Below are 26,716 nucleotides of genomic sequence, written 5' to 3' on the forward strand. Positions count from 1 at the left end.
AATGTATTATTAATATATTATAACAACTATGTTAATAATAAATGTATAATTACTACAGTAAGTACTGTTCTGATTTTATTATATAATTTTGTCATATTATACAAATACTATTTGTAATATATTTTTATAGTATAATAAGTTTATACTATAATGAATACTTTTTAGCAATTTAAGCATTTAAGGGTGAACACAGATAAAGGAACATTTAACTCTGTAAAATGTTGATGAATACCCATTTTGAATGCTCAAGAGCCTTTTTTTAACCTTCTAGCTGTTTGCTAAATTTTGAATAGTTGATAATGCCAAATAAGTGAATTTTTAAAAATTGAGAGTACATATAAAAAATTTGTTTCACAAACACATATACCAAAGTAGTAATATCTATATTACTCACCCTAAGTTTAAATTTGTAAATTTAGTATTTTTTTTATGTCTGTCTTTTGCTCCAGATTAGTGGTGCTGCCATCAGGTGGCAGTCATACCTTAGTTATGGCCACAAAATACATTTAATAGACTTACACTCATTACACATTGCCATAGCAAAAAATTATGGCAGGAGGAAAAATTAGGTAAAGAATTTTGTGTGGGTGCATAGAGGAAAGGAAAGGTTTTCTGTTAACAGGAGTCTTTATGCAGGAAGATGTAAGTGATTTGAAGCACAAGATTTGGAATTTCTTAAATCTTTATTTGAATCCGTTATTAATCACTTGCTAGCTATGTTATCTTGCCCAAGTAATTAACCGCTTTGTCCCTGTTTTCTCACTTATTAAATGAAGACATATCCACTTCATAAGGTTTTCCTACAGCTTAAATAACAATGAAAAGAGGGGCGCCTGGGTAGCTCAGTGGGTTGGGCGTCTGCATTTGGTTTGGCTCATGATCCCAGGGCCCTGTGATTGAGTCCTGCATTGGGCTCCCTGCTCAGCAGTGAGCCTGCTTCTCCCTCTCCCACTCCCCTAGCTTGTGCTCTTTCTCTCTCTCTCTCTCTGTGTCGAATAAATAAAATCGTAAAAAAGAAAGGAAGGGAATTCAGGGTCCTATTGGAGTCAGAAAATGCTTCTTAAATAAAGAAATAACAATGAAGGGGTGCCTGGGTGGCTCAGTGGATTAAGCTGCTGCCTTCGGCTCAGGTCATGATCTCAGGGTCCTGGGATCGAGCCCCACATCGGGCTCTCTGCTCCGCAGGGAGCTTGCTTCCTCCTCTCTCTCTGCCTGCCTCTCTGCCTACTTGTGATCTCTCTCTCTGTCAAATAAATAAATAAAATCTTTAAAAAAATAAATAACAATGAAAATAAAGTGCTTATCATAGAGACTGCTAGATAGGATGCTGTCAGGAAATGATAGTTATGGGGCACCTGGGAGGTTATCGGTTAAGCATCCAAGTCTTGGTTTCAGCTCAGGTCATGATGTCAGGGTCTTGGGATTGAACCCCACATCACGCTCCACACTCCAGGATTCTTTCCCTCTCCCTCACCGTCCACCTCTGCCCCCTTCCCTGTGCATGGTCTTTCTCTCAAATAAATAAAATCTTTAAAAACAAAAAAAGAAACGTAGTTATGAATCAGAGTAGGTAAGGAGAGAAAGAAATCCTACTAGTTAGTGTTGCAGGCCCATCTACAACTGCAGGAATCCAGAAAGCTTCAGGCTTCCTTTTTCATACATTATAGCAGGGGGAAAGATCTCTCAACAGTAGTTAGAAAGTACAGACACAAATTGCATCCTTCTCATAGATGCGTCATATCATCCTCTCCTTCACTCCCTCACTGACTTGTTCCTCTAAAGACCCAGTCTCATCTGCTTAGGGAAGCAAGTTTATTTAGTAAGTCAGAAATTTAATTGATCAAATCTTGATGTCAAATAAAACATATCCAGTTTGGGGGCGCCTGGGTGGCTCAGTAGGTTAAAGCCTCTGTGTTCGGCTCAGGTCATGATCTCAGGGTCCTGGGATTGAGCCCCGCAACGGGCTCTCTGCTCAGCAGGGAGCCTGCTTCCTCCCTTCTCTCTCCCTGCCTGCCTCTCGCCTACTTGTGATCTGTCTGTCAAATAAATAAATAAAATCTTTAAAAAAAAAAAAAACATATCCAGTTTGTTTTATGTTTAAGACCAAAGAACCTTAATTCATATTCCCTTTTAGAAAAGACTCTTAGATGCAATATAATCTTGGGATGTATTATAATTTGTCTCTCCTCCCTGCACCTTCCAAGCAAAACATCTTTTCCATGTCCTTACTGTTGCCTCATATTGCTCCAGTAGCTGACAGCCTTTCCTTGAATAATTAAAAATGAAAGGATCACAATACAAATATGATGAAAGATATATTCAGCTAGACTTGACCAGTACTTATCAAGTACTTGCTTCTGTAACATACCCAGGTAAATGTTTTGGGGGATAACCAAGATCATCAAAACATAGCTTATACTCTAAAGAACATTATACATTTGGAGTGAAGATAATTCACGTATATGGTTATTTTAAGGAAAAATATGATGAATGTTATAATGGCAATTATAATAGCTTATATTTATATATACTTACCAGACTACAAACTGCTGTCACAGACGTTATCCTGTTTATTCTTCATAGTAACCCCAAATGTAGAACAAGTATCAGGTGTAATTTGAAAATGAGTCATCTGAGGCTCATTTTCAAATTTCAGAGGTGAAATGCCCCAGAGTCACAGTGCCAGTCCGTTGGTTAGTCAATTCAGTTGGCATCTACTTGCATACCTGGCACATAGCATGATATAAGTGCTGGCTGATTCTTACCATTTTTTACCATGTGCTGAGATAGTGTGTTGAGCACTGTTCTTCATACGGAGACATAAGGGTCAATGAGACAAACTGAATCCCTGTCTTCAAGGAGGATAAATCATAGATCCATAATATAAACCTAAATTTCTCACTTTACATTTTATTGTTTCTTTTATTTCATGAAATACTAAAATATAGTACTTAAGCAACATTGAGGAGGGAGATTATAGGGGTGGTTATGGGAGGTCTAATGGAGAGAGGTTTCTTTTCCTACCATCGATTGACCTTTTGATTGTACCATGTTATTCATATTCCCTTTTGGATTTTTTCAGGTACGCAGATTTTCTGAAGCATTCTTTTGTTTTGAACATCCAAGAGAAGCTGCCATTGCATACCAGGAACTTCAGTGAGTAGAGCAGATCCATAGTTAAAATGATTTCACCTCCTTTTATGTAAGATACCTATCTCAGAATTTATCACATAGAATATATGAGATTTATAGTAGAAGAAATTAGAATTTAAAGTTCAGAAATTCCCTATTTCAACAAATTGGGTTTAATTTTATGAATTACTTCGTGGAATACCCATACCTTATAAAGAAGCATATTGCCCTGTTCTCCACAACCCCCATATCAGACTTACTAGAACCTTGGTAGTCCCATACATCTCTGGTTCCAGCCTTGTGTCTTTATTTTCACAGGTCAGAGTCTCTTACATTCATCATTATATATTACAGATTTTCACCAGTGATCTGACTGGCACTGCCTTTTGTTATGTAAATGATTTATAGTAAAATACCCAGAATAGATGCCTTCCTACTGAGTATGTTTAGATCTGGTTTTCTTTGGCTTTAAAGAATGTTTTGAGAATGTTATGCTGAGCAAAAGAAGTCAGACATAAAGAGTAAATATATGATTCTATTTATATGAAGTTCTGGCATAGGCAAAACTATGGTGAATGAAGAAAAGAGCAGTGGTTGTCTTTGACTCGGGATGGGACTTTGACTAGAAAGACATCAGAGAACTTTGAGTAGATGGAAACACTCTGTATCATGTATCCATTTGTCAGACTCGTAGAGCTAAAATTTATATATTTCAAAGAATGTGAATTTCACCTCAAAAAACTGGGAATAATAATAGAGTCTGGGACATGGACAGTAAATACAGGTATAAATAAAGCAAGAAAAGCAAAATGTTAATTGTTGAAGCTGAGTGATGGGATTTATTACACTATTCTTTTAGTTTGTTTGAAATTTTCCATAAGAAAAGTTTGTTTTGTTTTTTTTTTTTAAGTATTATGCATTAGGGGAGCCTGGGTGGCTCAGTCATTAAGCGTCTGCATTCGGCTCACGTCATAATCCCAGAGATTGAACCCTGCATCAGGCTCCCCACTTGGTGGGAAGCCTGCTTCTCCCTCTCCCACTCCCCCTGCTTCTGTTCCCTCTCTGGCTGTGTCTCTCGCTGTCAAATAAATAAATAAAATTCAAAAAAAAAAAAAAGTATCATGCATTAGAAAGTTATCTACCTTGTTTTAAATAGCTGTTAATGGTATTCACTAATATATGTTAAGTACACCAGTAGCAATGGAATGTATTTTTTCTAGTAGTATCATCAGTCATTAGTAGGCAGTTGGAGCTTTTGACATTTTTATATGCTATTCCCATCGAATTAGTAAATTCAGACATTAAGCATAAATAACTCATTTTGAAATAACATTAAAAAGTATAGGAGAATATAGTAGAAATTTGTTTATCAACAAACCATAATTTTATAAGTCAACTATTTATTGTCAGCGAACCATAATTTTCATTATACCTGTTTTTATCTCTGACCAAAGAGCTCTTTCCTAAGGAGGTTATATCTTGAGGACTGCAAGAGGATAGGAATGGTCAGGGGAAGACGAGGAGAGGGTAGAGTCTATAAAGTAGAATTCAGTATAATTTTTTTAAATTACAGTCTGACATAAATATTTTTCAGTGCTCAGAGTCATCTGCAGGTGTGCACCGCCATCAAAAATACTTCCTTCTGCAGTTCTCTCCCACCTCTGCCTATTGAATGTAGTGAATTAGATGGAGATCTCCATTCATTACCTATAATCTTTGAAGATAGGTATTTAGATTCAGTTACTGAAGGTAAGTATAATCTAAAATATGTGAGTAGTTTGTGTCATTTGCTGTATATTCTTCCTAATATATATAAAACCATTTCCTAATGTGGGGCCATTTTCCCCCTCCAATTTTATTTATCTTTGAGGATATTAGAAGGTTGTAGTCAGTAAATGTAGTCTTAATCATTTGAGTTCTCACACGTTGTTTTAAACCTGAATCTTTTTTTCTTTGGATAAAAGACTTAGATGCACCCTGGATGGGAATACAGAATCTTCAGAGATCAGAGTCCAGTAGAATGGATAAATATGAGACTGAAGAAAGCTCTATAGCGGGACTTTCTAGCCCAGAGTTGAAAGTCAGACCTGCTGGTGCCTCCAATTTTTGGTATGCAGAAGGTGAAAAGCAGCTAACAAAATCTCTAAAAGGAAAGAATGAAGAATCAAATAAATCCAAAGTTAAGGTTACTAAGCTCATGAAAACAATGAAACCTGAAAACACCAAAAAAATTATAAAACAGAACTCTAAGGATTCTGTGGTTTTAGTAGGCTACAAATGTTTGAAAAATACAGCATCAAATGATCTCTTTAAATGCTTTGAAGGCAATCCTTCACATAGTCAGAAGGAAGGTCTGGATCCCACAATATGTGGATATAATTTTGACCTAAAGACCTACGTCAGACAGACAAGCCAAAAGGAAGCTAGCTTTTTGCCAACAAATACAGAGAGAACTGAACAAAAGTCTCCAGATATTGAAAATATGCAACCAGACCTATTTGATCCTTTGAACTCTGGCAGCCTAAATCTTTGTGCACATTTGTCCATTTCAGGTAAACTTGATATCTCCCAGGATGATAGTGAAATTTCACAAGTGGAACACAATGTGGCATCCAGAAGTTCATCAGACGATTGCCCTGATCATCAAACAACCCCATCTTCAGGAACTAGAACAATTGAAGTAAAGCCCTGTGATAAGGATCCTTTCAGTGGAGAGAAAATAACTGTTAAAATAGGACCTTGGACAGAGCTTCGACCAGATGAACTATTTGTGGATAATTTACAACTCCCCAACTTTGAGTCCTTAGAATCTAATGGTAAATCTAAATCTATAGAAATAACACTTGAAAAGGAAGCTTTGCAGGAAGCAAAGTGCTCTTCTATTGGAGACTCATTAGCTAAGTTAAGAAGTAACCAACCTGCTTCTGCAAAAGAATATCATGTTGTAGTAAGTGGAGATACAATTAAGTTACCAGATATTAATGCCACGTATGCCTCATCTAGATTTTCAGATTCAGGTGTTGAAAGTGAACCAAGTTCTTTTGCAACACATCCAAACCCTGATGTAGTATTTGAAACTGTGCAAGGACAAGGTCCTTACAATAACGAAAGATTATTTCCTCAGCTTTTGATGAAACCTGATTGTAATGTAAAATTTTCATTAGGAAGTCATTGTACTGAGAGTACAAGTGCTTTAAGTGAAATACAGTCATCTTTGACATCCATAAACTCTCTGCCTTCTGATGATGAACTGTCACCTGATGAAAATTCTAAGAAATCTGTTGTGCCTGAATGCCACCTAAGTGATAGCAAAACTGTGTTAAATCTAGGACCAGTTGACTTGCCAAAATGCAACAATACTAAAAAATCAAGTATTATTTTGCAACAACAGAGTGTCGTATTTTCAGGGCATTTGGACAATGAAACTATAGCAATACATTCCTTAAATTCAAGCACTAAAGACCCTTTGCAATTTGTTTTTTCAGATGAACATACTTCCTGTGATGTGAAAAGTAGTTGCAACTCCAAACCTAACTTGGACACTATGTGTAAAGACTCCCAGAGTCCTGATAAATCTAGTAACTCTTCAGGGACAGCAATTACATTAAATTCAACACTGGTTTGTTTAGGTGCCCCTTGTGTTGTTTCAGGTTCTGTTTCTACTAATACAGAAGTTAGAGAAGAGGAAACTGTGAAAAGAAAAAATGGTGATACCTTAAATCTCAAAGAAATAAATCCAGAAGCCCAAACAGTTAAAAATGAAACTCATCTGGGTACAAATGACCCTCTTTCAGCCAGTCCTGATATGGTAAAGCAAGGGCTTGTGGAAAATTATTTTGGCTCTCACAGCAGTACGGAAATTTCTGACATATGCGCGATTAGCTATAGCAACTCAGTTAGCCCTCAGAAGAAAATTTCTGAAAAAGAAAATAGTAATCTTCTTCAGGAACAGGGTAAAGAGGATGAGGAGGAAGAGCAGGATCAACAAATGGTTCAAAATGGGTATTACGAAGAAACAGATTATTCAGCTTTGGATGAACAAGTAAATGCTCACTATACAAACAGAGATGCACTAGAAGAAGAAAGACTTATAAATTCTGAAAAAATAAACAGTGACTACCTGAAGGATGGTGTAAATATGCCCACTGTCTGTACTTCTGGTTGTTTGTCCTTCCCATCTGCACCACGAGAGTCTCCTTGTAGTGTTAAGTGTTCTAAAAGTAAATTTGATGCCATTACAAAACAGCCATGCAGGACTTCTAACAACTTCACTTCATCAGTTTCCTGGTATGAGAATTCACCAAAGCCTCAAATACAAGCGTAAGTAATGGAGCACCATCGCATGTGCTACCAAACGTATGTACAGAAAATCTGTGTATCTGTATCTATGTCTCTGATAACGTATCTATTTCATGTTTCCTGGTTTCTGTAATATAAAAAGTGCTTCTTTGATTACCTTTCTAAAAATGGAGAAATGAATTCAGTGTGCTCTTTGACAGACCTGTAGTTCTCCATCTGATTGTCTTGTTCTATAAGCTAGACGTTTTGATACAAATTTTTCATTGGTAGTTCTGTTAGATGTATGAAATAACTGGGGTTAAAACTCTTTTTTTCATCAGTACCTCATTTCTCCACTATTCACTTTCAGACGGGTTAGGTTCTACAAGTGCATGTGGTGATATTAGATAATGAATAATAAGTTAGTAGAAACTTGCTCCACTTACCAGACCCAGGTTATCTCAGCTAAATCCGTGGTTTCCAGGCTTGATATTTCATGGACCAGTTAAATACTCAGAAAATTCTGAGGATGATAGAGGTTTATTAGCATGGCACTGGTTCTCAAAATATTCTACCTTATTCCAGTTGGAATTATAATCCCTGGAGTGAAAGATCTAGGCATGTCTATAATAGATTTTCCAAGTTCCTAGATTATTCTGATTTCTATATATAACTAAGATCTCATAGTGCCCACAGCTGGTGAAACCGATGAGGTGATGAGGTGATGGCCTATTGAAGAACTGTAATATGCTAGAAGACTGAAGGTTATACCACCTGCTGGCTACCTCAAACTTTTGAGTCATTGATTAAAACAATTTATGTCTTCATCCAGAGTACCCTACTCAGTTTAGTAGAATTCATCGGCTTCCTTGAGTTTTACTTTTATCAGTTCAAATGATACAGTGTTAAAATAGTTAGTAATTTTTGATGTTTGCAGCCCCAAGTTGCTTAGACTTGTTACTCATTCAAAATGAGTGTATGCCACCAATTATATTTAGTCATATCCCCCCTCCTGGTTCTGTTCCTTTCCATTGGAATTTCTAGAGCAAAAATAGAAATAACTTAATCTACTAAGAACTTTAACTACCATTCTCAGTGTTACACTTTGTAGACTAGCTCCTTACTTTCCATTTATGTAAGACTAAAAAGCAGCAAACAGGCTCAGGTTTGATTACAGAATAAGCATCAGATTGTCATCCTTCCAGTACTTCTCCCAGCTTTTCTATATAATATAAAACTTTATAGGAAATGTAGCTTCACTCCTAATATTTTCTTAGTTGATTTCAAGTTTAAAAGACTATTTTAAGTGATTTCAGATTTGAAGTATTGATTATATTTGATCAGAGTATATACTAACAATAGCAAAGAAAATTACTCTCTGAGCCTGGGTGGCTCAGTGGTTTAGGCCACTGCCTTCCGCTCAGGTCATGATCTCAGGGTCCTGGGATCGAGTCCCGCATCGGGCTCTCTGCTCGGCAGGGAGCCTGCTTCCCTCTCACTCTCTCTGCTTGCCTCTCTGCCTACTTGTGATCTCTCTCTGTCATATTTTCATTTTAAAACCAAATAATTTAAAACCAAAGATTACCTCTTCTGCAATTCCCTAAATTCAGCATGTTGTCTTTTTCGTTCTAAAAACTGAATATAAAACTTAGTAAAGAGTATCTTATAATATTTTGCTTCAGCTTCCTCCAGGCAAAAGAAGAATTGAAGCAACTTCAACTCCCTGGGTTCATGTATAGTGATGTTCCTCTGCTGGCATCCTCAGTCCCTTATTTTAGCATGGAAGAAGAGGATGGCTCTGAAGATGGAGTACATCTCATTGTCTGTGTACATGGTTTAGATGGTATGTCCTGTCTGGATAAAACCTATGGCAACTCAATATATTTTCTTTTCATCTAGTTTTACTTAATCTTTGACTGAAAATATTTTAAATTGCTTAAATTAATTAAATCTTAAGTACATTCTAAAACAAAATATGCTTAACTTTGCTAAGTATAATGTTAGATTTCCTTTTAAGTAAATTTTCCTTTGAATCGACATCCATCCATATACTAGCATTTTATTTCTTTTAACTTTGGGTTCTTCTGTCTTCTATTGTTGGTTTTCTCAGCAGTCACCTCATGGCAATCATTTTGTCTCCCTTTGATAGTCAGCCTGGTGCCCATTTAGTCTGATGCTTTAAACCTTATGAGCTAGAGAAATCAGTACTAAGAATTGAAGATTTTACTAATTTATTACGGTATAATTTAAATCCTGAATACCTGGCTTTAGTGCTGTAGTTTTGTGGCAGCTATTTTGGTTATTCAACAAACTGTTTTTTCTAGATTAGGAACTATGTTAGAAAATGCCTAATACCTCTAAACTAGCATATTATTACTATATTATGATATCATTCTGTAAGAAGAAATTGAAGAAAGATTTTTATGGACATAAAAATACTAAACACCGATCTAAGCTAGTAAATTGTTAAATTGAAGATCTTTTAAATTTTTTAAAAGATTTTATTTATTTATTTATTTGAGAGAGAGAGATAGTGAGAGAAAGTATGAGCAGGGAAGAGAAGAAGAAGATTCCTTGTGATCAGGGAGCCTCACACAGGGTCTGATCCCAGCACCCAGGGATCATGACCCGGGCCAAAGGCGGACACTTAACTGACTGAGCCACTTCATGCACCCCTGAAGATTTTCCTTTAACAAAAGAACTTGACTCTCCAGGACCAAATGGGTTTTAGAAGGGAGGAGTGTGGGGGGTTTGGTGAGCCTGGTAATGGGTATTAAGAAGGGCACGTATTGCATGGAGCGCTGGGTGTTAAACACAAACAATGAATCATGGAAAGCTACATCAAAAACTAATTATGAAAAAAATAAATAAATAAAAAGGGAAAAAAAAAACTAATTATGTACTGTATGGTCACTAACAACACACACACACACACACACACACACACACAAAGAAGAAGAACTTGACTCTCAAGAAATAAAATTATCTCGGGGTGCCTGGGTGCTTCAGTTAGTTAAGCATCACCCATTAGCTCAAGTCATAATCCCAGGACCCTGGGATTGGCCCATATGAGGCTCCCTGCTCAGCGGTTGAATCAATGTTTTAAGTCACTATAACAACTAGGATTTAATTCCCAGAATGCAAAAGTAAATATATGTCGGGATATTTATTAATAAAATATGCCTACATCAACAAATCAAGTAAGAAACTATTGATAAAATTTGGTGTCCATTCCTGATTTTTACAATTAAGCACCAAATTAAGTTTTAAATACCATTTATTAATGTGATTTATTCAATGTGATTATTAAGTGCGATAAAGCATATACATTCTCAGCCAGTGGAAAACATTTACTTCATAACACTAGTGATGTTCCTTGTAAAATCAGGAATAAAATAATTATCTTTATTAGTGCATGAAATATCTAAAAGATATAAATATTGGAAGGGTAAAGTAGAAACTCAGCAATTGATAACATGTTTACATTCCTAATTAAACCCAAAAGAAGTAACCAAAAAGCCACTAAACTAATTTTTAAAGATAATAATTATTTTTTAATTTATGTGTTAAATGTAATACATTTTCAGTATTTATAGACATCTTTTGAGTTAGTAATTAAACTCCTTTAAATTATTTAAATGGAATTATATTTCTGAGCCAAAGGCAGGTGCTTAACCAACTAAGCCACCCAGGTACCCTCTGGAAATTTTTGTCTATTCAACTATTACAAAACCATGAAAAGAAAGTGAACAGGTCCAGGGGAATTCTACCAAACATTTAAAGAAGAATTAATTCCTATGCTCCTGAAACTGTTCCAAAAAATAGAAATGGAAAGAAAACTCCCAAACTCATTTTATGAGGCCAACATCACCTTTATCCCAAAACCAGACAAGGATCGCCTCAAAAAAGAGAATTACAGACCAATATCCTTCATGAACACAGATGCGAAAATTCTCACCAAAATACTAGCTAATAGGATCCAAAAGTACATTAAAGGATTATTCACCACGACCAAGTGGGATTTATTCCAGGGCTGCAAGGTTGGTTCAACATCCGCAAATCAATCAATGTGATGCAATACATTAATAAAAGAAAGAACAAGAACCATATGATACTCTCAATAGATGCTGAAAAAGCATTTGAGAAAGTACAGCACCCTTTCTTGATCAAAACTCTTCACAGTATAGGCTTAGAGAGTACATATCATCAAAGCCATCTATGAAAAATTCACAGGACATATCATTCATTCTCAATGAGGAAAAACTGAGAGCTTTTCCCCTAAGGTCAGGAACACAACAGGGACGTCCATTATCACCACTGCTATTCAACATAGTACTAGAAGTCCTAGCCTCAGCAATCAGACAACAAAAAGAAGTTAAAGGCATCCAAATCAGCAAAGAAGTCATCAAACTATCATTCTTTGCAGATGATATGATACTATATGTGGAAAACCCAAAAGACTCCACTCCAAATCTGCTAGAACTTGTGCAGGAATTCAGTAAAGTGTCAGGATATAAAATCAATGCACAGAAATCAATTGCATTTCTTTTCTTTTTTTTTTTTAATATTTCATTTATTTGACAGAGAGAAATCACAACTAGGCAGAGAGGCAGGCAGAGGGAGAGGAGGAAGCAGGCTCCCCATGGAGCAGAGAGCCCGATGTGGGGCTCGATCCCAGGACCCTGGGATCATGACCTGAGCCGAAGGCAGAGGCCTTAACCCACTGAGCCACCCAGGCGCCCCTCAATTGCATTTCTTTACACCAACAACAAGACAGAGGAAAGAAATTAAGGAGTCAGTCCCATTTATAATTGCACCCAAAACCAAAAGATACCTAGGAATAAACCTAACCAAAGAGGCAAAGAATCTATACTCAGAAAACTATAAAGTACTCATGAAAGAAATTGAGGAAGACACAAAGAAATGGAAAAATGTTCCATGCTCATGGATTGGAAGAACAAATATTGTGAAAATGTCTATGCTACCTAAAGCTATCTACACATTTAATGCAATCCCTATCAGAATACCATCCATTTTTTTTCAAAGAAATGGAACAAATAATCCTAAAATTTTATGGAACCAGAAAAGACCTCGAATAGTCAAAGGAATATTGAAAAAGAAAGCCAACGTTGGTGGCATCACAATTCCGGACTTCAAGCTCTATTACAAAGCTGTCATTATCAAGACAGCATGGTACTGGCACAAAAACAGACACATAGATCAATGGAACAGAATAGAGAGCCCATTATTAGACCCTCAACTCTGTGGTCAACGAATCTTTGACAAAGCAGGAAAGAATGTCCAGTGGAAAAAAGACAGCCTCTTCAAAAAATAGTGCTGGAAAAATTGGACAGCCACATGCAGAAAAATGAAATTGGACCATTTCCTTACACCACACATGAAAATAGACTCAAAATGGATGAAGGACCTCAATGTGAGAAAGGAATCCATCAAAATCCTTGAGGAGAACACAGACAGCAACCTCTTCGACCTCAGCTGCAGCAACATTTTCCTAGGAACTTTGCCAAAGGCAAGGGAAGCAAGGGCAAAAATGAACTATTGGGATTTCATCAAGATCAAAAGCTTTTGCACAGCAAAGGAAACAGTTAACAAAACCAAAAGACAACTGACAGAATGGGAGAAGATATTTGCAAACGACATATCAGAGAAAGGGCTAGTATCCAAAAGCTATAAAGAGCTTATCCAACTCAGTACCCAAAGAACAAATAATCCAATCAAGAAATGAGCAGAGGACATGAACAGACATTTCTGCAAAGAAGACATCCAGATGGCCAACAGACACATGAAAAACTGCTCCACATCCTGTGGCATCAGGGAAATACAAATCAAAACAGCAAGAGATACCACCTTACACCAGTCAGAATGGCTAAAATTAACAAGGTAGGAAATGACAGATGCTGGCGAGCATGCGGAGAAAGGGGAACCCTCCTACACTGTTGGTGGGAATGCAACCTGGTGCGGCCACTCTGGAAAACAGCATGGAAGTTCCTCAAAAAGTTGAAAATAGAGCTACCCTATGACCCAGCAATTGGACTACTGGGTGTTTACCCTAAAGATACAAACGTGATCCAAAGGGGCACATGCACCCGAATGTTTATAGCAGCAATGTCCACAATAGCCAAACTATGAAAAGAACCTAGATGTCCATCAACAGATGAATGGATAAAGATGATGTGGTATGGAATACTATGCAGCCATCAAAAGAAATGAAATCTTGCCATTTGCAACAACGTGGACGGAACTAGAGGGTATTATGCTTAGCAAAATAAGTCAATCGAAGCAAGACAACTATTATATGATCTCCCTGGTATGAGGAAGTGGGGATGCAACGTGGGAGGTTTGGGGGATAGGAAAAGAATAAATGAAACAAGATGGGATTGGGAGGGAGACAAACCATAAGAGACTCTTAATCTCGCAGAACAAACTGAGGGTTGCTGGAGGGAGGGGGGACGGGAGAGGGTGGTGGGGTTATGGACATTGGGGGGAGATGTGCTGTGAAGTGTGTAAACCTGGTGATTCACAGACCTGTACCCCTGGAGCTAAAAATACATTATGTGTTTATTAAAAGAATAAAAAAAAAAAGAGGAGACCCAGAAATATGACTAAAGTCTCAGCACAATAAAATATATAAGAAATCAAAAAAAAAAAAAGGGAACAGGTTAAATCTGAATCTAAAATGCATTCAAGGGGCGCCTGGATGGCGCAATTGGTTAAGGATCTGACTTGATTTTGCCTCGGGTCTGTGATCTCAGGTTCATAAGATGGAGCTCTGTGTCAGGCTCCACACTCAGCACTGATTCTACTTCGGACTCTCTCTCCATCTTCCTCTGTCCCCGCCCCTCTTCCCCGCTGTCTCTCTCTCTCAAATAAATAAATAAATCTTTAAAAAAAAAAAAAAAAGAAAACGCTTTCAAGGTTTTTTAAATAATCAACTATAGTAATGATGGAAGGAGTATTTTCATAAGTCATTCACAGTGACCACAGTCAGCAGTCTCCAAAGCTAACAGTTAATTAAAGCACCATCAGATGGGAAAGCAAAAGCATCAATGTCACCAAAATTCCTAAGAAGCAAATTGTTGAAAGATACTGTATGGCTACTTGAAATCAGCCTTGACATGGAAATTGAGAACTCTATTTCAGGTTGTACTGTCTGTTCAAAACTGGCAGAGATCATATACTTCTCTTCAAATATATGATGATATACTTTGTACATTCTACTTTATCTTGTCCTTCAGACATAATTTTTCATTTTCTTTATTTTCTAGGTAACAGTGCAGATCTCCGATTAGTAAAAACTTACATTGAACTTGGACTGCCTGGGGGAAGAATTGATTTTCTTATGTCTGAGAGAAATCAGGTACAATATTATGACTGTTTTCAATGGAAGCAAATATTTTTTGTACTAGTTTCTACCTAATTATTTGTTTACTACAAAATGCTTATACTACTAATAGAAATAATTTTTCTGATTTGTATGAAATTTCACATTAATGCATATACTAACAAAATTGAAATGATTTATAATTTGGCTTATGAACTCTACATGCACAAAATTTCTAGAATTTCACATTTCTATGCAAAAATGTCATTAATTAAACCATTATAAACTTAAGTTAAATGTGGGTATTGGGCAAATGAACTAATGAAGCAAGTATTATTAAGAACACTAATTTTTTTCTTTTCCTGGAAATTTCACTTTTTGCTTACTTCATATAATGAATATCATTCACCATCTTCTCTAAAAACCACCCATCTTAACCATATTTTCAATACCTAAATCAAAAATAATGTTTATATTGTTTTTCCTGTGATTATTCATATTTAGCATAATATATGTCTGTTTTCCTTTATTCAGAATGATACTTTTGCTGATTTTGATAGTATGACTGATCGCCTTCTGGATGAGATCATACAATATATTCAGATATATAGCCTAACAGTCTCAAAAATAAGGTAACTTTTATAATTCTCTGTAATATTAATTAACATACCTTTATGTCTCTATGAATTAAACAGAATACATTAAAAAGAAACAGAAAAATTAAACAGAATTTGTGGTAGTTTTGTTGCCCCATTATGAAATATAGGAGACCACAATTCAGTTTGCCTAATTTAAAGACAAAAGAAAAAATTTAAAAATTTTAGGGAAAGACCACATATGATTCCATTTATATGAATTATTCAGAATAGCAAATCTCTAGAGACAGGAGTAGACTAATGATTACTTAGGGCTGGGGGAGATGGCAGATGGTGCCCATAATAGCTAAAGGATTCAGGGTTTTTTTTTAAGTGGTGAAAATGTTCCAGAATCTCTTGTGGTGGTTGCACAACTCTGTGAATACACTAAGAACCATTAAATTATACTTTTTAATGGATGAGTGTTTGAATTATATCTCAAAACTAATCTCTCTGCCTCAAAAAGTAGAATAATGATTACCTTCATATCTGAACTAGGTTAGAGGAAGAAACTGGGCTCTTATAACCATCGCCTTTTGAAAGAGTTTGTTTCCAGTTTGAATTATGGAGAATAAGCACTAAAAAGAGAGATAAATAGGTTTTTATTTGAAGTCATTTTTAAAAACATTTATTTTAAAATGGTTGGAGATGCAAATATGTTAGGAGGGAGGAGAGATGTATTTTCTTATTTTAATTATTCTCTTCATTTATAGATTTTAAAATTTTATTTACTAAATTTTCTACAGTGATCTTATATTCCTTTTATTCATTTCTTATATTATGATCAGAAATTAATATTTCAGTTTTTTTCATTTATCCACAAACATATTACCTCTTTTAGATTAAATTATTAGTTGGAATCATAACTCTCACCCTACAGCTTCAGGAACTTCCAATTTGGGAGGGAAGTTTATCCTGAGCTTCTCACTAGCTCTATCTGTAAACCAGTTTAAGACAGCTTTCAATCTCTCTTCTTCCACTGTTAATTATCCCCAGGGACTAATATACCATCTATTGCATAACGATGATAAGTAAAAAGGCTCTTTTGATTTAAACCATTCCTTAATAAAGGTGAGATGCTTTATAAATTTTAGGGTATAGACCAGAAAATAAATGAAATGGGTATATAATTTTTCCTAAACTATCCTTTATAGGTACAATTTCATTATTTTGTTTTAAATCATGACTCAATGAGTAGTAATTGGCATGTGTGCCTAAGGGGACAAATTTATCATCTAGTCAATGTATAGTTACTTTTAAAATGTATTTATTTCTAAGCAGTTATAACTGTGAATAAAAATTTTCTGATAAGTAATATCTACTTCGATAAACATTTAAATTATATAGTAGAAATTTTCTACTACATTCTCACATTTTTTCCTTCAAAATATAAGTTACATCATTTCAAAGTATCAAAACATAGCTTTAAAACATATTAGAAATTTCCAGATACTTAGTATGTCACATCTGCCTATAGAGGTATAAGCTTTAATATTTCTTTTTAAAATTAATACTATAGGAGAAATGTCTTTTTTTTTTCTTAAAGCTTTATTGGACATTCGTTGGGCAATTTAATAATCCGTTCAGTGCTTACAAGGCCAAGGTTTAAATATTACCTCAACAAGCTTCATACCTTTTTATCTCTTTCTGGACCTCACCTTGGTACACTCTACAATAGCAGTGCTCTTGTTAATACAGGTAACAAGTTTTATTGTTCAGTATAAAAAATATGGCATGGGGAGAAAATTTAAATACAAATTTAAAGTTTTCTGGTATTTACTTAAAGCTGACTTGTCACATACTTGGAATTTTGTGAAAAAAAGATATAGAAATTTTTCTTTTTTTTCATGTATGTGAAATAAATCAATAAAAGTCATTTCAGAAAATGAATGTTATCATATTGATATGATATGTATCAAAAGTGACAAGAGTGTTTTCAACTAATTTTCATTAAACTATCCAAATGTTTTCAGTAAATGTTTATCTTAAAAACAGGCTATTCTGTTGTTCCATCAGTTGAGCAGATAAGAAATAAATACCTATATTTAATATAAAGTTACAAAATATTATATATAGAATTTTAACCTGATTTTGGTTTGATAACAAAGGGATATTATGAGAAAATAAATTCTAAATTTTTTTAAAACTTAAAATGAAAGTTAAGACCACAATTTTGATTAGAATGAATATTCTCATTAAGAAAGATCTGATACTTTATTTACCTTTTGTTTGGTATGGTTTTTTCCCTTAGATTTTTTAAGTAGTTTTTATAATTTAGTCCATTGATTCCCATTGTGAGAATAAAGTAGATTATATTCTCTCTCTCTGCATTGAGCCTTGAAACTCTTACTTCCATTTTCTCTTTCACTTTCATTGACAAAGAAACCATTCTATTTTCCTTGTATCCTGTTCCAAACTATGGTATCCACAAACAGCTAGTTCTAGATTTTTATAGTTTTTTTAAAAAGAGGGCATGAAAAAGATGAAATCTATATGAAATCTGTAAGTAATGTAAAATAGAACCCAATGTAAATAGGATGCAGTACTTTGAATTTCTTTTTTCACTAAACTTTTCCTCAAATAGGCTTATAAGATTTAATCAATTAAAGAGTTTTTTTTCTCTTTTCTTGCCCTGTTCCCCTCTGTAATATGAGAAACAGTAAAAGTGGAAATTAATATTTTGCACAAACTTGAAAACCTGTTCCAGAGAGTGATTAGGGTTTCTCTTAATTAAGGGGAAGATGCATTTAAATATGCATAACTGATAATACAAAGAAATACAATTAAATATGAAACTTCAGAGGTACCTCTGCCTCAGTTGGTTAAGCATTCGAGTCTTCATTTCAGCTCGAGTCATGGTCTCAGGGTCCCTCTCCTCTGCCCCTCCCCAATAAATAAATAAATAAACAAACAAGAAAATAAATCTTCATTATCTTCAGCTATTACTAGAAAACATTAACCAATTGCTCATCGTAAGAATTAGTCCTTATACAGTTTGTCTACCACATCTATATCTCTAGACTAAAACACTCAGTGCTTAAGCATTTGGATCTACTACGATGAAGTTTTTTCCATCTCTGCTTCTTTATAATTTGAAAAATACATCTAAAGATACACTTTTCCCAAATTTGTCCTTGAATCATGATCTATTTCATTAGTGAATGTGATTGAAATAGCAAGCTCTCTATCAACCACCATTAACCCATAATTAAATATATGTGTTTATATTTGTTATGATCTCAGGGTCCTGGGATCGAGCCCCACGTCAGGCTCTCTGCTTGGCGGGGAGCCTGCTTCCCCCTCTCTCTCTGCTTGCCTCTCTATCTACTTGTGATCTATCTCTATATATCAAATAAATAAAATCTTTAAAAAAAAAAAAAGAAAAGAAAAAGGAAATATTTTACAAATACATTTTTTATTAGTTAAGAAAATGCTAGTTTGGTAGATCTCATTTTTGAAGTGAAATATATACTAAAATTAATAATCTTGGCATATGTTACCCTGTATTTCCAGTATTATTCACATATCATTTGTAACTCTGTAGGTCTATGGTTCATGCAGAAATGGAAAAAATCAGGTTCTCTTTTACAACTGACATGTCGAGATCACTCAGACCCTCGCCAAACTTTCTTATACAAGCTTAGTAATAAAGCAGGTAAGTATATAGTTAACAGTTTTGAAAACATTCACTTGAAAACCTTTTTTAAAAATCAACCTTTAGTAAATAATCAACATGTCTTTCTGGTGATTAAAAAACTATTAATCAGTTGTAATTTTTTAATAATGAAATAGTTACAATTAACATGGTTGTTTGATTTTTTTTTTTTTTACATGACCATATTTGTGTTGTGTAAGCACAGGTACTTTGAGATTATCCTAGGGGTGCTTGAGTGGCTTAGTCCAGTAAGCGTCTGCCTTCAGCTCAGGTCATTATCCCAGGGTCCTGGGATCAAGCCCCGCATTGGGCTCCCCCATCTCTTAATGCATGCCACTCCTCCTGCGTGTGCCCTCTCTCTCGCTCTCTCTCTGTGTCAAATAAATAAATAAAATCTTAAAAAAAAAAAAAAAAGGAAAGAAATTATCCTAAACTTTTTAACATTTATAATTCAGTACCAGTTGTGAATCAGTTTTTGAACTGGGCCTTTGCATGTCCTAGCCCTTCTGTCCTCCTGCCCTAGTCCTCAACCCTTTTAAATAAACTGTCACATATTCTTCTACCTTCCTATCCAAGGACTATAAAACTTTTCTGGAAAATATCAAAAACTATTTGAGGAGGAGGGAGCTGAGGGGGAGAGAGAGAGAATCTTACGCAGGCTCCATACCCAGCACAGAGCCCAGCTTGTTGACCCAGTCTCGCCACACTGAGACCATGACCTGGGCTAAAATTAAGAGTCAGACACTCAACTGACTGAGCCACCCAGGTGCCCCTAGAAACTAAACTATTTATAGTTATTATAGTTATTCCTTCTAAAAATTCCCATTACTGGATGAATCTTGTTACTCATCTCTTACTGATTATTAGATATATTCCCCATCTTGCATTATATTCCAGGCTTTCACAACCTGAGGTCCTCAACTACTACTTTGCCAGTTTCACACTCCTGTCTCCCTACCATATTCTTTCTACTTTGTCTTTTGAAATCTCCATTTGAGGAGAAAAGACTGACTTCATATGTTTATCTTCTTCGAAGAATGCTGTCTCTACTCTTATGAACATGGAGACATAAGTGAAACCTGGATACTTCCCACCACACCCTGATTTCCCCACTCCCCTTGGCTGTAGAGCAGAGGTTGGCGAACTTTTTCCTAAGGGCTAGATAGTAAATATTTTGGCTTTGCAGGCCATGTGATCTCTGTTGATGCTACTCAGCAATACCAATGTAGGGCAAAAACAGCCCTAGACAATACATAAACAAATGGGTGTGGCTAAGATCCAACAAAAAATTAAAAACAACAACAACAACAAAACACTTTATCCCCCCCCCAAAAAAGGCAGCTGGCCAGATCCCACAAGCCATACTGTGCTAAACCGTTCTAAGGAGAACTTCAATTTTTCATTTACTGAGTACCACCTAGAGTGGAGAAAATAGTCCTCTTGCTTTCCATTTCTAGCTGCAATCATTATTCCTCTGCTGTCATAAACCTATCCTTTGAGGTTTGTACCCTCCAAACCCTGCTGCCTTCTGGTCATCTTTAATATAATGATCTCCTGGTCACTGCTCGCATATTCAGTGAGATCTCTGATAAGAATTCATTGACAAATATACAGTTATGCTCAGGAGAAGATACTATTCTTCGATCTTAATATCCTTAATCTTGGAATCATTTTTGGTGATTTGATGAAGTCAACCCTTTCGATGATTCTCAAGCATTAAGAACCTTTCTCCACTGTGGTAACATTCCATTCTACTCCATTTTAAACCCATACCCATGACTCTATTCCATCCCTAAAATTTCACACAGTATTCTATTCTGTGACTAAAATATCCTACCCTTCTTTCTCACTCACTCCCTTATTCTCATTTGCTTTTTAGACTATTTAAGATCCCTACTCAGTTTCTTAAATTACCTTGTCCTTCATGGTTCTCCTCCCTTCCTGATCTATCCCAGCCTACATGAATTTTTATTTTTATATACACTTTTATCACTCATACATTATTACTGTGTGTTTTTCCATCTTAGCCATCCAGCAACCTGTATTACTGTTTCTTTACCTGTCTTGTTGAGCTCTACCAAAATGGATCATGCAGACATGCAGATCAGTACTACTGTAGATCCATGACATTCCCAAGTGGTTAACTCTGATTGCTTCCTAACCATTTCCTGGAAGCTTTTCCATTTTGTTTTGTTATTGTTGTTGTTGTTTTTAAGATTTATTTAGTGAGTGCAGGTAGGGGGAGGGTCAGAGGGAGACAATCTCAAACAGACCTCGCTGACTGCCAAGTCTGATATGGGGCTTGATCTTACAACCCATGAGACCATGACCTGAGCCAAAACCAAGAGTCAGACCTTAACTGACTAAACCATCCAGGTCCCCCAAAGCTTTTCCAGTTTTTTACCTCTTAGCCTCAGATTTCAAACTACCACTGCTACCTTCACTTCTATAAATGACGTTGTTTCCTACTCTATCTATGAGAGTCAAGGCCATCAAGTGAGAACTTTCCTACTTCCTTTCTTTTTACCTACAAACATTAACACATGTACTTTCCTCCTACTTCAATAAAATATGTATCTGTGGTCCAAGAATAATTTCCCTTTCTGTTTTAGAACCTGTTACTTCTCTCTGTCTTTAAGCTCTTCCTCTTCAGTGGCTTATCGCTTAACTTTAACATATCAAGTTATTCCATTTTCTCCCATCTTAAATCATAGTAATAATAAATACCTCCTTTGATCCCTAATTCTATATATTTGTATTTCTCTTTTTATATATACAAATTGAGCCTCTTGAAAAAAACAAAAAAAGCAGTTACTTTTACTACTTCCTTATCTTTTATTTCACTCCAGTATAATCTGATTTCAGTTCTCACCATTCTGTTGAAGGTTGCCATAGCCAGTTATCTCTTTTCTTTCTTTTATTTGAATATGCTGGCATTTATGACTATTGAAAATACCCTTATTCTTGAAATACTTTCCTACCTCCCATTCTGTATCAGCCTTTCCTGGTTTTCTTCAATGTTGGCTCTCTGCTTCTGACACAGATTTCTTTTCTCTCCTTGCGCCTTAAATAGAGATGTTCTTGGACTCCATCTTCTGTCGTCTGCTCTCTCACTCTATACATTCTTCTTTGACAGCATCATTTCATATCCATCTTCACCATTGGTAGCTCAAATATGCATCTCTAGTTCAGTCCTCTAGCTGTATTCTAGACTGATATGTCCAGCTGCCTACTAAGCACATTTACTTAGATGGTTCGTGGTTACCTACCTCAAACGCAGTGTTTTCAGATACCTCACCTTTCCCCTTAATTTCTCTTGATTCCACAACTACCACCATTTGCCCAGCCAAAAAATTAGAAGTTATTCTTTAGACCCCTCTTCTCAATATCCCCACACATCTGCTTAGTTACTAAGCCCTGAAACATTCAGCTTTTTTTTATAGCTCATGGAGTCTTCTCTTTCTTTTCTTTATCCCACTGCCTTAGGTCAACCACAGATTATTGCTATGGCCTCCAAACTGATTATTTGTCCTCCAAACTGGTTACTCTCCTCCATCTCATTTCCTCATTAGATAAAATTATCTTCTAAAAATTAAATCAGACCATATTGCTCCTGTTTGAAAATCTTTTCATGGTGTGTTGTGGCTTTCAAGATGAGGTTTAAATTCCGTGACTTAGGGCATCAAATCCTTTAAAATCTGGTTCCTGATTTTTTTGCTGATTTCAAATCCTACTCTGCCCATGCACACATCCTTTGTTTTAGATGTGCCACGCGTTATATGCTTACATTCACCCATGCTTTTTCTACCACCATTCCTCCCCATGTGTTTACTCATCTTTTTAGAACCAGTTCTCTCCATCTTCTAAAATTAGACACCATCTGCTATTAAAAGCTTTCTTGACACCTTCTCTGATTTAATGCTCCTTTACTCTCAGAGTATCCAGTAGATTGCCCGGTATTCATGTTTATATCCCAGATCTTACACCTCCAAACTGTCCACATTAATGAATTCCAATCTTCATTTGCATGCTAGACATCTCTACTTACATATGAAACATATGTCTAAACCTGAATATATTGTCTTTTTTTACTAACTCTTCTTTCATTATTTTTTAATGGTACTCTGTCTTCTAAATTACTTAGTTTGAAATACTTCGATGTCATCTTTGACCCCTCTTCTTTGCATCCTACTTCCCAAGATTGTTAATATTATAACTGATCTCTCATGGCATTATATATGAACCTCTTACCATACCTGCTATAGTTTATCTCATATAATCATTTTTATGTACCTTAACCTCCTTTCCAATAGTAGGGTCCATTTGTAACAACACTTTCCTACTTCCCACATAAACACACAGTATTTACTATAATTTTCCCCCTTACTAGGTGTTTGGTATAAACTTGCTGCATCAGCAAATGATTTTTTTCAATACATTTTCCGTGTCCAAAAGCAGGTCAATATTATATGGTAAGCCAAAAATCAAACCTATATGTTTGATGACGGATAATTCCAAACTGGAAGTAACTTGAATTTGTAATTTAAGCCCTGGCCATTTAAATCTATTTTTTTTTTTGTTTTGTTTTGTTTTGTTTTGTTTTTTTCCCTTTTTATTTATTTTTTCAGCGTAACAGTATTCATTCTTTTTGCACAACACCCAGTGCTCCATGCAAAACGTGCCCTCCCCATCACCCACCACCTGTTCCCCCAACCTCCCACCCCTGACCCTTCAAAACCCTCAGGTTGTTTTTCAGAGTCCATAGTCTCTTATGGTTCGCCTCCCCTCCCCAATGTCCATAGCCCGCTCCCCCTCTCCATCAACAGATGAATGGATCAAGAAGATGTGGTATATATACACAATGGAATACTATGCAGCCATCAAAAGAAATGAAATCTTGCCATTTGCGACGACGTAAATCTATTTTTTGTCTACATTCTCATCACCCATGTCCTCCATTCTGCTCTTGAAACATTTGATGTGAACACTAGATAGATTTACTAATTGATTAATGCCCACTTCAGTTGAGTGCTGTTTAAGCTTTTTCAGAATTCTGCCTTAAATGTTGTTATTAATGTGAGAAAGAGATGCTGGAATAATTATTTCATGTATTGTCTATAATTAGAATCAGTGAAAGAAACATTGTTTTATAGGTGAAGTTTTGTTTTGTTTCTAAGAGTACAAAGCAACAATAAGTTACATATGGTGCACAGAAATATTTACTTGATTCACTAATATCTAAGATATGCCTACAAAGCAAATAGAGTATATAGTTCTCACATGGGAAAAACTTATGGACACTAACTAGAACTATTGTGTTCTAGGTATATGAAGTTTGTACCACTGCTGTTGACAGTCTAGAAAATAAAGGAAAGGCAAAACTCTATAAATGTTCCCTGGGGTCTGTGTATTTATACTGTATTTTATGAAGTAAAATTAGCAATAGGAATAGTAGCAACATAAGAAAATAACACTAAAGAAGGCATAAATAAAATTTTACTATAAAAATTCTGTAATCCAGGGGCGCCTGGGTGGCTCAGTGGGTTAAAGCCTCTGCCTTCGGCTCGGGTCATGATCTCGGGGTCCTGGGATCGAGCCCCGCATCGGGCTCTCTGCTCCGCAGGGAGCCTGCTTCCTCCTCTCTCTCTGCCTGCCTCTCTGCCTGGTTGTGATTTCTCTCTGTCAGATAAATAAAATATTTAAAAAAAAAAAATTCTGTAATCCATGGCCTTCCCTGTCTGAACAGGTATTTGTACTATTTCTAATTATTAATAGATGTGAGTAGATCTTTCGCACTTGAGTTATTTCTTGCCTTAGAATGCATTGCAAGATTTGTTCGTACCTTCCTTCCAGTTGTACCAGCCTAATAACTGTTCAAGAGCCAGACTTTAAGTCACAAGTAGATTTTAGTCTTAGCTGAAAAACTGAGTAGGATACTTAATCTAAATAGACTTCAGTTTCTTCATTGGTAAAATGGGAATAATAGTATCTTCCTCGCAAGACTATGAAAGGATTAAATGAGATAATGCATGTGAAACAGTTACCGTTTTGAATAGCACAAAACTCAATAAATGTTAGATTGTAAAATTAGCTCTAAATGAAGAGATGCCAGAACTAAAATGATAGTAGTATTATAGATTATAGAAATTTTCTTTCACATTACCATCACAAATCTGTTGTAGGAAATTTTTATGACAGAACTATTAACAATACTGACTATAAAAAAGTACTCAAACGATGTATTCAAGTTATATTTATGTTTCAAGATTTCTACTTGTACTCAAATATGAGTCTGTTAATATGCATCTGAACTGAATTAACATGAAAGAATACAGTTTTCTAATAATTATGAGCAATGCATTAGATAATACTAAAGTATAATTATAAATGACAATAGCCAACACACATATGGCATATTCCATATATTCTATATTCCAGGTACTAAGCATGCTATACATATTAGTTTATTTAATCTTAGTAAGAATATTATTGCCCCATATTGCAGGTTAGGACACCAAAACATAAGATGTTGAGTAACTTGTCTCGAGTCATAAAGCTAGTAAGCAATCATGTGTGTTCCAGTCATGTCATGTCTAGCCATTACTGCACATTTTCAGGAACTTTAGATGCTGTTTCTAATTGCAGTTTTAAATATCAACAAATATTCATTAATTGATTTTTAAATTATTACAGAGGTAGAGCAATTCTCTCTTGAGCTGCGCTTTTCTCTGGTTTATTCTGTTTCGATTTTTGAGGAATTTTTTTCATCTAGAAAATTGTGAGAAATGAGTGGTCAGTTCCTACACCTGTGTATGTACTCACATGTGTGTGTACACACACACATATATCATTGTATAATAACTATAAATATATAATAATTTATAATTTTAATGTATGTAATTATTTACTAAGTAAATATATTTGGAGTCACATCAGAAAGATAAATAAAATAGGATAACATAAAGCAACATTTACTTAACTGATAGGCAGCCTCAGGGGTTTTTTTGGTTGGTTTTTTGGTTTTGTTTTGTTTTGTTTTTTGTTAAAGATTTTATTTATTTATTTGAGAGAGGAAGCACAGTGGGGATGGGATTGCGAGGAGAGGGAGAAGCAGACTCCTTGCTGAGCAGGAAGCCCTCTGTGGCGCTGGATCCCAGGACCCCAACCAAGATCATGACCTGGGTAAAGGCAGATGCTTAACCAACTGAGCCACTCAGTGCTCCTCTCAGGTGTTTTTAAATAATCAAAAGCCCTAGTGATAGTTTCTCTTTTGTATTTTACTCTATGTATTTTTTTAAAAAGTACTTTCTATAATTTACTTTTATCTTACATTTTCCTGATAAATCTATGAAGTTTCAGATGTCCTTGTTTATTTATTGCTTCTGTTTCTTCTGAACAGACAATTTCCTGCTCTTTTGGGAAAGCTTAAAATAACCTATCTGAGGCAAACTCCAACCTACTATTTTCCTTTTTTATTTAAGCAAAGTCCCCACCCTGTTTGTCTTCCTTTTGCAAGTCTTCTTCTCTGCAGTGTATCATTAGTTAGTAACTTTCCTTAATTAAAAGCTGTTTATGATTTTAGAATTAAAGAAGCATTTGGGGACACCTGGGTGGCTCAGTCATTAAGCATCTGCCTTCGGCTCAGATAATGATCCCAAGGTTCTGGGATCGAGC

At 35.5% G+C, this 26,716-nt stretch overlaps 1 protein-coding gene across 8 annotated transcripts in view; it reads left to right on the forward strand.

The window, feature by feature from the left end:
* Window positions 1–26,716, forward strand: part of FAM135A (family with sequence similarity 135 member A) — a 126,532-nt gene that overhangs the window by 88,758 nt on the left and 11,058 nt on the right. For 3 of the 8 annotated variants that reach the window (XM_046005145.1, XM_046005146.1, XM_046005147.1), the window contains 8 exons: window positions 3,083–3,156; window positions 4,727–4,881; window positions 5,097–7,452; window positions 9,093–9,253; window positions 14,697–14,788; window positions 15,287–15,384; window positions 16,934–17,085; window positions 18,932–19,042. In XM_046005145.1, coding sequence (XP_045861101.1) covers window positions 3,083–3,156; window positions 4,727–4,881; window positions 5,097–7,452; window positions 9,093–9,253; window positions 14,697–14,788; window positions 15,287–15,384; window positions 16,934–17,085; window positions 18,932–19,042 — 3,199 coding nt within the window. The remainder of the gene's footprint in view (window positions 1–3,082; window positions 3,157–4,726; window positions 4,882–5,096; window positions 7,453–9,092; window positions 9,254–14,696; window positions 14,789–15,286; window positions 15,385–16,933; window positions 17,086–18,931; window positions 19,043–26,716) is intronic. The other 5 variants (XM_046005151.1, XM_046005152.1, XM_046005148.1 and 2 more) reach the window with 3 other exon arrangements.

The sequence above is a fragment of the Meles meles genome, chromosome 5, assembly GCF_922984935.1.
Source record: "Meles meles chromosome 5, mMelMel3.1 paternal haplotype, whole genome shotgun sequence".
Classification (NCBI taxonomy): domain Eukaryota; kingdom Metazoa; phylum Chordata; class Mammalia; order Carnivora; family Mustelidae; genus Meles; species Meles meles.